The 13,132-nt window shown below is 40.8% G+C and overlaps 1 protein-coding gene across 16 annotated transcripts in view; it reads left to right on the forward strand.

Annotated features, from left to right (window-relative positions):
• Nucleotides 1-13,132, forward strand: part of SVIL (supervillin) — a 198,830-nt gene that overhangs the window by 54,894 nt on the left and 130,804 nt on the right. For 9 of the 16 annotated variants that reach the window (XM_040352604.1, XM_040352607.1, XM_040352606.1 and 6 more), the window contains exons 7-11: nucleotides 798-878; nucleotides 6,545-7,390; nucleotides 7,662-7,832; nucleotides 8,218-8,252; nucleotides 12,731-12,792. In XM_040352604.1, coding sequence (XP_040208538.1) covers nucleotides 798-878; nucleotides 6,545-7,390; nucleotides 7,662-7,832; nucleotides 8,218-8,252; nucleotides 12,731-12,792 — 1,195 coding nt within the window. The remainder of the gene's footprint in view (nucleotides 1-797; nucleotides 879-6,544; nucleotides 7,391-7,661; nucleotides 7,833-8,217; nucleotides 8,253-12,730; nucleotides 12,793-13,132) is intronic. The other 7 variants (XM_040352615.1, XM_040352616.1, XM_040352619.1 and 4 more) reach the window with 4 other exon arrangements.

The raw sequence follows: 13,132 nt of genomic DNA on the forward strand, positions 1-13,132 counted from the left end.
ATCCACACAGATTTTACATTGAGGCACAGAGGCTGGGTCCATACAGCCGTGTGTCCCAATGGACATCTATGGGACTGCCGACAGACATGTACACAGCACTAGTGCATCTCTGTGACTGCAAAACATGACCCTGCACAGGGCACATAAGTATTTTCCTGTGTGAACAAGGTCCTTTAAGAAAAAAAATCCATTGCTGGGTTAGAAGTAGCCCTAGTACTGGCTAACTCAATGAAGTAAATACTGAAGGTGTGCTGAATTTGAGAAAGCCACTCCATCTACCTTAGTTTTGTGGCGTCTTCTTTCTTATGCTGCTGGGTGGGACTCCATCTTCTTATCACAAGATACTGTGCAGCTGAACTTCTGTGACTTTCCCCAGTTTACATTGAGTGAATGCTGAATATATTACCTAACCTGTTTGTTCACAAAGCTTATTGATTGCTGTTCCCAGAACATCGGATTGGCAGCAATACAGTGGTTTTAATAGAAACCTGTCAGGACAGAAACAAGTTGGCTGCCATTATTGAGGGACTAAATCTTGGTCAGTAAGCTGCTATGCTCTTAGGCAAAGGGAAGACCATCTGTGCCTTCAACAAGTCAGCAATGGTAGCTCTCAAAATTCTCAATGATTTTTTTATGCAGTGGGGCTTCATGGACAAAACCTAAGCCCCAGACAAGCAGACTGTGTTTTTGTAAATATGTATGTGTCAAAGCTTGCTCTTCAATCTTGTTGTCTTGCTATGTATCTGAAAGTTGTGTTGCTGGCACATTTTATAAGGTTGTGTCTTTTTATGTGGCAGTCCAGAGAAGCAGAAACCAGAGTGGTTCCTTCAGAAAGATTCCGATGGGGACACATCGTCTCTCATCAGTTGGCCCTCCAGGTACCAGAGCTTGTGGTTTTGTGGCTGTTTCTGACCTACCATAATTCGGTTGCTGGATCCCAAATGTAACCACTTCTAAATGTAACACACTAAACCACAGAACTGGGAAAGCCCCACAGCACCACATCTGTTTGTGTTGCATTTTGCACATCTCCTACCACAAACTTACTGCACAACTAATCGGCCAAACTCGGTTAAAAAAAAACTTACAGATCTAATTTGATTTTTGTCATCCTTTGTTAATCCTGATCATAGCATGTTTGTTTACTGGCATAATCTCATTGTTTTTTTAAGGTGTTTTTTTGTTATATATATATATATATATATATATATATATATATATATATATATATATATATATATATATATATATATATATATATATATATATATATATATATATATATATACACACACAGTACAGACCAAAAGTTTGGACACACCTTCTCATTCAAAGAGTTTTCTTTATTTTCATGACTATGAAAATTGTAGATTCACACTAGGGCGGCAACTAACAATTATTTTCATAATCGATTAGTTGACCGATTATTCTTTTGATTAATCGAATAATCGGTTAATAACCTTAAAAAAAAAAAAAAAAAAAAAAAGATTCTGCAATTTGCAGTTTTTTATTTTTGTTGGCCAATTTGTTGTTGGGTAGATTAAAAAAACATAAATTGCTGCAAAAATGCTTTTCGGCAGCTTTTCCATTCAAGTATATCTAACCAAAAAAAACAAAATGACACCGTTTTGGGTGTTAAAAAAAAAAGTCCTTGCCCTTTCCAAATACTCAGCAGCTGAAAAAATCATGGATGTAAAACCATGTAAATGAACTGTAGTCCGTTTCTGCAAAAAGCACAGAGGTGTGACCCAGGCCTGAGATGTTTAGTAACATAATGGGTTTAAAAAAACGAAAATTAGTACAAAAAGAGCAAATAATCGCTACTGTAAGGGGTTCATTTTTTACTGTGGGACAGTGAAAGTAATATTTACAGTAGAGATTTGCTTTTTGTACTATAAAGGGCTAATTTTAGTTTTTTTTTTTTTTTTAACCCCATTATGTTACTGGCCGATTAATCGGTTATGAAAATGGTAATCGATTAGTTGTCGATTAATCGATTAGTTGTTTCGGCCCTAATTCACACTAAAGGCATCAAAACTATGAATTAACACATGTGGAATTATACATAACAAAAAAGTGTGAAACAACTGAAAATATATTTCATATTCTAGGTTCTTCCACCTTTTGCAGCAGACACATCTCTAGAACTGTTAAGAGGAGACTGTGTGAATCAGGCCTTCATGGTAGAATATCTGCTAGGAAACCACTGCTAAAGAAAGGCAACAAGCAGAAGAGACTTGTTTGGGCTAAAGAACACAATGAATGGACATTAGACCAGTGGAAATCTGTGCTTTGGTCTGATGAGTCCAAACTTGAGATCTTTGGTTCCAACCCCCGTGTCTTTGCACGACGTAGAAAAGGTGAACAGATGGACTCTACATGCCTGGTTCCCACCGTGAAGCATGGAGGAGGAGGTGTGATGGTGTGGGGGTGCTTTGCTGGTGACACTGTTGGGGATTTATTCAAAATTGAAGGCATACTGAACCAGCATGGCTACCACAGCATCTTGCAGTGGCATGCTATTCCATCCGGTTTGCGTTTTAGTTGGACCATCATTTATTTTTCAACAGGACAATGACCCCAAACACCTCCAGGCTGTGTAAGGGCTTTTTGACAAAGGAGAGTGATGGGGTGCTGCGCCAGGTGACTACCTCTTGAAGCTCATCAAGAGAATGCCAAGAGTGTGCCAAGCAGTAATCAAAGCAAAAGGTGGCTACTTTGAAGAACCTAGAATATGAAATATATTTTCAGTTGTTTCACACTTTTTTGTTATGTATAATTCCACATGTGTTAATTCATAGTTTTGATGCCTTCAGTGTGAATCTACAATTTTCATAGTCATGAAAATAAAGAAAACTCTTTGAATGAGAAGGTGTCCAAACTTTGGTCTGTACTGTATATATTTGTAATATAGAATAATTGGGTTTGTAGAGTAGAACAGCATACTGACTTGTCATAATTTTAAAGTACTTTAAAATGCAAAACATTTTTTTAGATTTGGATAGTGGAAATGGAACACCTGTCAGGTTTTTATTGCTCTCTGTGCTCCCATTTATAGAGATTCATCCTCTCTATTTGCCCTGTTTACCAGTATCATTAAAAGTAAAGGAATCCCACATTTTGGGTTTTCCCCAGAAAAGTAAGAAGAGAAATCCTTCCTATGGGAACATTGCAGGGATTTCCTCTCACTTCGTGTTTTGGCAATGGGACAAGTAAAGGACATTTTTCCCAGTAGGGCAAAGATGGGTGGGGGGGGGGGAATAAACTAATAGAGTAAGGGAGAGTCATAACCCCTATCAGAATGAAAAAAAGTTCTGCCCATAGTTCTACTTTGAATCAAGGTTCTGCACTTGTGATAACCTTATTAGCCTTTCATTCAAACCGGCCATAAATGCAGAACTGGCCGAGATTCACACCCAATATGGTCGGCTTTAGGCACTTGTTGCATCTACCATAATGGCACCTGTCCCTCTAATGGAGCACTAGACCATATACTTCTAATTTCAAGAGGTCTTCTCCATTGTAAATCTTGCATTTTTTGGAATGGTTACAGACCAACAGAATGGCAGTTCTCTGAACCAATACTAAAAAAAATTGCGGCATCAAGCAATGCATCTTCAACGAAGATGTGCTGTTTGGTTTGCCAAGGTTCCTTAATAACTAATAGGACTGTCTTTGATTGATTTATCACACAGTAAGGTCCATCATCATTAGCCTGCCTTTGTAGCACAGCAGTCAGGAAAACTTTCATAACAATTTCTAAGAGCTGCTTCTTTTAGGGTGGGGGCTTATATCTCGATAAAAGCTAGATGAACAAAGATTAACACAAGAAGAGAACATTGCTAAAAATAACTGTCTTGGATAGAATATGGGTACTGCCAGTGTTCTCATCTTTGCCCTTCTTTTAATGGACACGTTCACCTTTCATAACATGTTGCACCCATATTCAGGGTGTAACATGTTATGAATGCACTTGCCCCAGCGCCAAACAGGTTAAGAAGGGCTGAGTTAGTGAGTCACCAATGTAGAACCTATTAAGTGTTGAGAGGGGATCAAGATGACGGTCTCAAGGCCTTCTCACAGGTTTAAGTAGAATATTTAGAGCACTACATGAGTACCAACTAGCGGATGTTATATACAGCACATTGAGCATAGCCCTATTCAGCAATCCTCCAAGTGTTATAGATTTGGTTGTGGCTGAAGTCTTATTTAAATTGTTCCAATCTCTGATTTGGGCAAATCTAAGGGAGCCAGGTAACAAACTTGTTTGAAAATGAGAGGAGATCCTAAAGTCCTCTGTCAATGCAAATACATGTTTATCTGGTACCCAAAGTACATCTTGGATATTTGAGTGAATGTCTGCTACCTTTTTACAGTAATTTATCTAGCCCAGATTCTACTTTTGACTTGCATAAGCAGCAAAATATTATACCTCCCAACCATACCGGGATTTCAAGTAAATGCCGGTGTCGTGCGTATCTGGGCTGAATCCTGCAGTGGAGCCTACTGCTGAAACAACTTTCGGGACTTGACTCCATTAGTCATCCTGGCAGGTGCACTTCAGCTGTCAAGGCTGAGACTCGCTCACCACACAACCTTCCCTGCCCACTCACCCACTAGTTAGCCTGCTGTACAGCCTGCTTTGCCAAGCCCCCCTGTGCCCATTCACAACCCCCGGAGTGCAGCCAATGCCGTGGTTGTGTGGGTGGGAATTTTAAAAGTGGTGCTTCCAAAGTCACTGCCTGGGCCTATGGGTGAGTGAACAAGCAAACGCTCCCTTCTCTCTTCCATCTAATCCTGCCTTCCAGGTGCCATAGTGACCGATCCTGCCTTCTATGTGCCATAGAGGACTAGTCTTGTCCAATGTTACTGTAAACCTTGTTCTCCTAGAACTATAAGCTTTGATATGCCAGTCGGATATTTAGTCCCAATGAAAATATTGTACTGATCTATTGTGTCCCACAGGATGTATATGTATTGTTAGAGAAGCTCCAGGCCCCCCCCCAAAAAAAAAAATAAGTGAGCAAATACTGTAGCTGCTGACTTTTTCTATAAGGACTCCTACCTGTCCAGGGTTCAGTGATTTACTCCCCTTGAGCCGACTTCAATCGGCTGGGCTTTGTAATGTGTCCCAGAAGGCTGTGGGGGAAGGAGAGGCCGAACTTCCTGCTCAGATTGCTGTTGCACATCTAACTGCAAGTGGGAGCAGGTACTTGTCAAAACCAGGTACCCGCTACACCCCTGGGGTGCGGGAATGGATGCAAATGGGCAACTTCCCCTTTTGGGTGAATTTATTCTTTAAGTCCTTTTCAAACTGGAAAATGTTGCAACTCTGTGTAACACAAAGGATGTTGCTAGAATTTCTTCTTGAATTTTTTTTTCACAGCACAATTTAAAATACTATACATTTCATAATGCTAATTAACTGTTCTGCCTATTAACCTCAAATTATTGCTTCGTTACGAGTACATTTTACCTGACCCTTTCACAAGCAATATCCAATATTTATCCCAAAAAATGTAGTTTAAACCCTTGTAATCTTCTTGGATTCTTTTTTTGATCTGGTAAATATAGCTTTGAAAGTGTTTTGTTATATCTAGTTGACAAATACAAAATTATTTGTTGATTTCTGACATAAATCCAAAAAGTGTTACGAGGATCACCAGGTGAAAATTAAGGAAAAAAGCCAGAAAGAAAACTGCTCAGCTACCACATCTAAATACTGTGAAACTGCAGTGTATTACATTTTTGTTCTTGGGTTTAGATGCACTTTCATTTTATGTGATCCAAGTTTAGGCATTAGTTTATATACCTTAAATAGTCTGTTTCTAAATCCTCTCTGTCTGTAAACGGTACTTGTTGATCCTTTTACATTGCCTTTTAATCACTTTGATAGACACTTTGAGGGGAATTTACCAAGACTGGAGTAGCCAGAATCTAGAACAGCAATGCATGGTTTTGTTTTTAAAGCTTAAAGCGGAGCTCCACCCAAAAGGGGAAGTTCCACTTGTTTACACTCTTCATTGGCACTTTTTTGGGGATGGGGGGGGGGGGCGGGTATCTGGTTATGACAGTGGCCGCGGTGATCTGAGCCAGAGGTTCGGCCCCCCTTCTTCCCCAGCATGTATTCTGGGACACTTCACAGGTCCCAGACACTGGAACCATTAACAAGGTGTCAAGCGGCTCGCTTATTTGCAGTTGTAAACCGGCTGCTAAGCTTCACTTCCTGTTTCCCTTACTTGCTATGCCAGCTTGTGCACCTGAAGCCAATTGAAGAAATGGTTCAGGTGAGGACATCGCTGGATCCCTGGACAGGCAAGTGTCCTTAAATTAAGTCAGCATCTACAGTGTTTGTTGCTGCTAACTTTTTTTTTTTTAATATTTTTGGGGGTCAGCCTGGAGTTCCTCTTTAACTGAACAAGCTGAAGGTAGAATCTGGATGGGTACCTTACACAGCTGCTCAAGATTCTGTCTGCTCCAGTATTAAATTCTCATCTTTCTGTATATTATGCTCTACATTTCTAATTCCTTTTCTTTTTTAAAGAGTTAAAATTAGAGAGAGGCTGGTGAGAGATGAAAACATGCTCGGGAGTCCACAACCTGATACAGAGACTTCTAATCAAAAGCAACATCACTCTGCTCCGATCTACCATGTGCCTTTTCAGTCTGAAAACTCTGCGTTTGATAGGGTCTATAAACAGCCATCTCCTTACCGCCAACCAATGCACGGCTATATCCAGCCAGCCAATGTTGCTCCTAAACCAAAACTTATATCTCGTACTCAATCTGACAACGTCATGGTTTCAGCATTCACTACTTCCTTGAAAAATCCTCGAGCTGTCAATGATGTGAACATTGAGAAGTCCCGTAAAATTTATCCCGGTCTGACCAGCACTATTCAGCCGTTCAAACTGGGAAATAGCACTGGAAAACTATATCACTCCTTAGATGAAACCCCAACGTATATATCGCATGACCACAAGCAACAGCACGAAGAAAGGCTGGAGTCAAAAGATCAACTGATGCATGTTTCACCAATTATTCAACCTCCAAAGAGATCCCCTGAAATCGTGGGAAAAAGTGAAGTTCCGGTGTATCAGCAAAGCGAAACGGCTGCACATCCGTCCAAACCCCAAGGCCAAGCTAAAGAGGTCTCGTCCATGAAACATAGGATGCTTGTACGCTCAATGTCCGACTCTACCGGCACTCAGAAGATGGAAGTCTTTAAGATTAAGGAGTCTGAAGTGCAGGATGAGATGGTATTTTTAGGCACTGAAGATGATGCTCATGTTGCCAATGAGGAAGCTGGTACGGTCAACACCAAGGTGTCTGTGGCTCAGCTCAGAAGTGCATATATGGAGACGGCAAGCTCAAGCAAAAGAGTTGACCAGTGGGTGACTTTTGCAAGTTTTTGATTCCTTGTGTGACTCCCTGCACGCCCTTTACCTTGTTTCACATAGTTTCCTAAAAAAAATGCACTTGTTGGTGACCCCAAAAAAATTCACCCTGTAGTGTTAACACAAACAGTTTAAAATATTTTTCCTTCACTCTTGCATGCCGTTTGAAATTTGTTTTTTTTTTTTGTTTTAAAAAGTTCTGTTTTTTTCCCCTTTATCTTTTCTTTCTTTTTTTCCCAAATAACCTACATCTTGATTACAAAGTGTGCCTAAGGCTGAAATGCCAATGTCAGTTGTTGATTTGGGTGCTGCCAATGAGCGGGAAAAGGGCCCTCGAAAGCCGAGACTGTATTTCTCACCCGGTGACAGTAGAAAGACTTCTGAAAGATTTAGAACTCAACCAGTTACTTCAGCTGAGAGAAAAGAAACGGATAGGTAGGCACTGGAATGCACAGCCAAAGCCTTCTATTTAAACTGAATGGAGATATTCACTAGGCTTGGAATAGCATGGCACTGTGGATAGGCAGCAGTCTGGCGTTTTTAAGCTTTTTTTTTTTTGCTTGGCATTTGGAGCCTTTTGAGCCTAAACCTAGAAAGCTTAACTTGTTAACTCATGCATAATTTATTATGGTTTCATACTATGGAATGTTTTACCTTGTGTGGTTTTATGTGCATATCAATTCTTACAACTGATACACAAACTGTACAGCTGTGCTCTGTGTGGTTTACGGCCTCAAGTCTTGTGTGTGTTTGGCATACGTATAATGTTTCAGTCTATTTTAATAGAAGTGGTTTGCTAATTGTGTCATATCTTCCACAGGACAACGTTCCATCCACCAATGCAAACAGCTGAAGGCAAGTGCTTTTTATTTTATTATAACCTGTCCCACTTGAAATTATTTCATTTGTGCTGCTTTTGTTGGCTTTGTGTCGCTGCCAGCAGGTGGTGCTGTAAAGGCAATTCGCCATCTTTGAAGACTCACTTTACCACTTTGTTGTGAATGGGCTGTACTGTGATCTGCTATTCAGATTGCACATGGCATGAATAAATCGGCCCCTTCTCCCAATTTAAGTAATACTCCATATTCCGATCGCACACGTTCCTGGATAAAGCTCTAAAGAATTTGGGTTCTGCAGCAACGACCAGCTGGAAACTGGTTAAGAAAGTCTCAATGAAGATATTTGCCAGCACACCAAGGTAGCGTCCAAACTGATGTTTTTTAATTGCAGGATCACATCGGTGTAGTGCACGCAAGGCCCCTTCATCAGGCATGTGATGATGAAGGAACTCTGCGCGCACTACTCTGTGATGCGATCATGCAATAAAAAATCAGTTTGAATGCTACCTTGTTGATCCATGGTGTCCTGGCAAATATCTTCATTATTCCTCCAAATACAGGACACAGTATGAAGATTGAGCTATATGGTTACAGCAGCTGCTATGCTTTTGTAGTTGCAAAATCTATTTGAAAAAAAAATTGAAATCTATTCCAAACAATATCAAAATGTAAAATATGCACCAAAAAACATTAAGCCGACCATAGACAGTGCAAATCTCAGCCAGTTCAGCAGGGGACTGGGCAAGAACTGTGTATGGGTAAGCTAAATGTGCCCAAGTTGCTCTATCTATTAACGTGGGTACAACCAGCATGTTGGCTTTTGCATGTGATTAATGCTAGTGGCTATTATAGCTGCTAGTCACTGTTCTCCTGACAGGGACAGCTCCCCCTGCTGGGAGAACACAATAGCTCAGTGGGAGGGATTCCCTCATAAACATGGTTTCGACGGGGGAATCCAGCAATTTATTTATTTTTTCTGCACCCCGTGGTTGCGGGAAAGAAAATCTTTCTGTCTATGGCTGACTTTAGTTTCCTTTTCAAGAGTACTTCTTGGTCATGTTAAACTAATAAAAGCCCTGGGTATAAGTAGGAAAGTGGAAATAAAAGGTTCCTTCTGTGTGCCTTTGGTCATGAAGTTAGGTTACTAAATGTTCCCTGATGTTGGGGCTCAACTCTACCTACAGTTGTGCTCATAAGTTTACATACCCTGGCAGAATTTATGATTTCTTGGCCATTTTTCTGAGAATATGAATAGCACAAACTTTTTTTTCTTTCACTCATGGTTAGTGTTTGGCTGAAGCCATTTATTATCAATCAACTGTTTACTCTTTTTAAATCATAATGGCAACAGAAACACCCAAATTACCCTAATCTAAAGTTTAAATACCCCTGTTCGTAATACCGTGTATTGCCCCCTTGACAGCTTAAAGTCTTGTGGTATTTGTGAATGAGGCTCTTTATCTTGGATGGTAAAGCTGCCCATTCCTCTTGGCAAAAAGCCTCCAGTTCCTGTAAATTCTTGGGCTGTCTTGTATGAGCTGCATGTTTGAGATCTTCCCAGAGTGGCTCAATGATATTGAGGTCAGGAGACTGAGATGGCCACTCCAGAACCTTTACTTTATTCTGCTGTAGCCAATGACGGGTCGACTTGGTCTTGTGTTTTGGATCATTGTCATGTTGGAATGTCCAAGTACTTCCCATTCGCAGCTTCCTGGCTGATGATTGCAAATGTTCGGCCAGTATTTTTTTGAATAACATACTGCATTCATCTTGCCAACAATTTTTATCAAATTTCCTGTGACTTTTGTAGCTCACACATCCCCAAAACATCAGCGATCCACCTCCTGTACCTTTCATCATAGGCCTTGTTAACTTCTCTCCAAATGTAGCGTGTTTTGGTTTTGGTCTCATAGCTCCAAATGACTTTGTGCCAGAAGGTTTGAGGCTTGTCTCTGTTTGGCGTATTGTAAGTGGGATACTTTGTGGCATTTGCGTAGTAATGGCTTTCTTCTGGCGACTCGGCCATGCAGCCCATCTTTCTTCAAGTGCCCTCCTTATTGTGCATCTTGAAACAGCCACATCAAATGTTTTTAAAGAGTCCTGTATTTCACCTGAAGTTATTTGTGGGTTTTTCCTTGCATCCCGAAAAAAAATTGTGTCATTTGTGGCTGTAATGTTGGTCTACCTAACCTAACCTAACCGTGGTTTGGTTTGATTTCAACAAAACCCCTCTTCCCTTTCCTGTTTTATATAGTTCAACTATCTTTTACCGCAGATCCTTTAACAATTATTTTGCTTTCCCCATGACTCAGAATCCAGAAATGTCAGTGCAGCACTGGATGAAAGATACAAGGGTCTGTCAGGAGTCCAGAAACTCATTTGACCTTTTAGGCCCCTTACACACAGGGACGGATCCATTGCAGCGGTCCGCTAGCTCAGCGGGAGATCTCACCGTTGAGATGACGGGTCCCTCTCTGCTCACTGAGCGGGGGGGGGGGGGCTTGTCGAGTGCCACTGCTTTTCTATGGAGAGATTGGACGAAGACGGACAGCATGTACATTTTCGGCGGATTGAGCGAGATCTATCGCCATATGTCTGATTTTAGCGGATCGGATCAGATGTCGGCGGATATGGACATCGCTGACATCCTACGCTCCATAGAGTTGTATAGAGCGCCCATTCAGGTCCGCCGAAAAAACTGGCAGGTGGACCTGGACGGTCCGCCCGTGTGAAAGGGGCCTTATACACACACTGATTGCAAGCAAACGGATGAAGATGGTTAAATTTAATAGCCATTGAAACCCCTTTGCGTCAACTTGTGTGCATGTTATCAGGCCAAAATCACCAGGGTATGTAAACTTTTGATCAGGGTCATTTGGGTAGTTTCTGTTGCCATTATGATTTAAAGAGTAAACACAGTTGATTGATAACAAGTGGCTTCAGCCAAACACTAAACATGAGTGAAAAATGTTTTTGTGTTCTCAATAATCTCTCTGAAATATGGCCTAGAAATCACAAATTCTGCCAGGGTATGTAAACTTATGAGCACAACTGGTACCTATCGTATCTGTCAATTCAGATGTCCTCATTGATTGCAGAAGCACTCTGAGGAGAGTGAGCGAGTTGTAGTTTAAAGGGACCGGAGTTTATCCCCGAAATCAGGGAAGTTGATCACATAATGACAAAGTGAACCCAGGATCCGAGGAGTGCACAGAGGGGCATTTCATAGAAAAGGGATCACTCCCCTTTTCTACAGGGATCACTCATTGGTTGCAAAGTGGTCATGTAGCGTGCCAATAAATATTGGGGCATGTGCGGATGATCTGTGAAGTGATCTCTTGAAGGGAAAGCAGTACTGATAAATCTCATCACTAACAAATTGAGTTTTTGGTTAACTTGTGTACATTGGCAATCCTTTTTCCATTGTGATGAGTTGTGGCTGCATTGACCTCTTTTTTTTTTTTTTGGAAAAGGTGTACATGAAATGGATGCAAAGCATACATAAAAAATACACTAGGTTTCTAAAATGCACTGTCATAATAATAATGATTTTGGGTCAGTTTTAAGTGGAACTTTGAAAGCAATAGGAGAACTTGGCATAGCTTGCAGGTTTGCACATTATGGTATACTGACCTCTGGGTTTTCCCTGCTCCAGAAATAACAGCTCTGCGCTCTCCCTTGTGGCTTCCATGTTCACAAAAAACATATTTTGCTGCCAGCCTCCCCCTTCTTTCATCATTGCAAGGCCAGTGATTCATTTCCTACACATAGTCGATGGAGTTATATTATCCCAGCATTTGGACTACAAACGTTGGCATCGAGAGTGCACTTTGCATGCACAACAGACAATGTCAATGAACAAAAAACATTTTTTTTGTTGTAAAAAACAAAGTACAAAGTCCGTTCAACCAAAAAGCTTGCTCAATGGCAATTTTTGTATTTGAGTTATGCTCCACTTTAGTTTATAAATTTTTTTGGTCTACTTTATTAAAATCGGTGGTATTGGTGACCTAGGGGAGCAGTTATTTCACTCTCTGGGTTACGTGACAGTGCTTGGCAGTTGACTGTTTGGCCTGAGCGCTGTCACTGGGGAGGGCAGGTCACTGGGGAGGGCAGGTCACATGCTTCCATTTTCCTAAAAGTGCTGGGTAGAGTGTCTGCGATGGAGGAAGAAGCTGTAAGGGGGTATAGGCAAGTGGGGGGGGGGGGGTGCTTTTGCTGAGACAAGGTAATTTAGGGAAGGGAATAGGGAAAGTGACAGAAAAAAGTGCAAAGAATGTATTTTTATTAAATATAATGAAACCATATTTATCAAGCAATTAAGAGTAGACATCCGTCTTTAAAACAAACTTCTCATGTTGGCATAGGTCACAGGTAGCAGATAGATTTAGGGTGATGGTCCTCTTTTTTTTTTTTTTTTTGCCCCCACACTAAATCAAGTCAATCTATATTTGTTAGTCTGTGTATTCTTATATTTACCTTGTATGATTACAGAGGAGGCAACAGTGGATGAGAGGGCAAAGCTGAGTGTAGCTGCAAAGAGGCTTCTGTTCCGGGTAAGTGTACATACCACCCTCCTGGCATTTGTGGGATTGGTACCTATTGCAGTTTGTACAAACCGTTTTCATCATTGCTGTGACTGTGTTCTTTTTTGCATGTATTACTGAAGATGCTTTGATTGCATGGTGATAAAGGGCTTTGGAATGGTGCCAGCAAAAAAAGCAATGCTTAATGAAAACTTTTTTTTTTTTTTTTTATGTGAGTGGTTCAATTCATTCCCCCAGAAAGCAGATGATTGCATTGCTCGTAGGCCAGAGTTGACATTGAATACTGATGGCTCCTTGTTTTTTTGATCTTTAATTTGAAATGGTGCTGTGCTTTGATCTTTTATAGGGG

The sequence above is a fragment of the Rana temporaria genome, chromosome 5, assembly GCF_905171775.1.
Source record: "Rana temporaria chromosome 5, aRanTem1.1, whole genome shotgun sequence".
Classification (NCBI taxonomy): domain Eukaryota; kingdom Metazoa; phylum Chordata; class Amphibia; order Anura; family Ranidae; genus Rana; species Rana temporaria.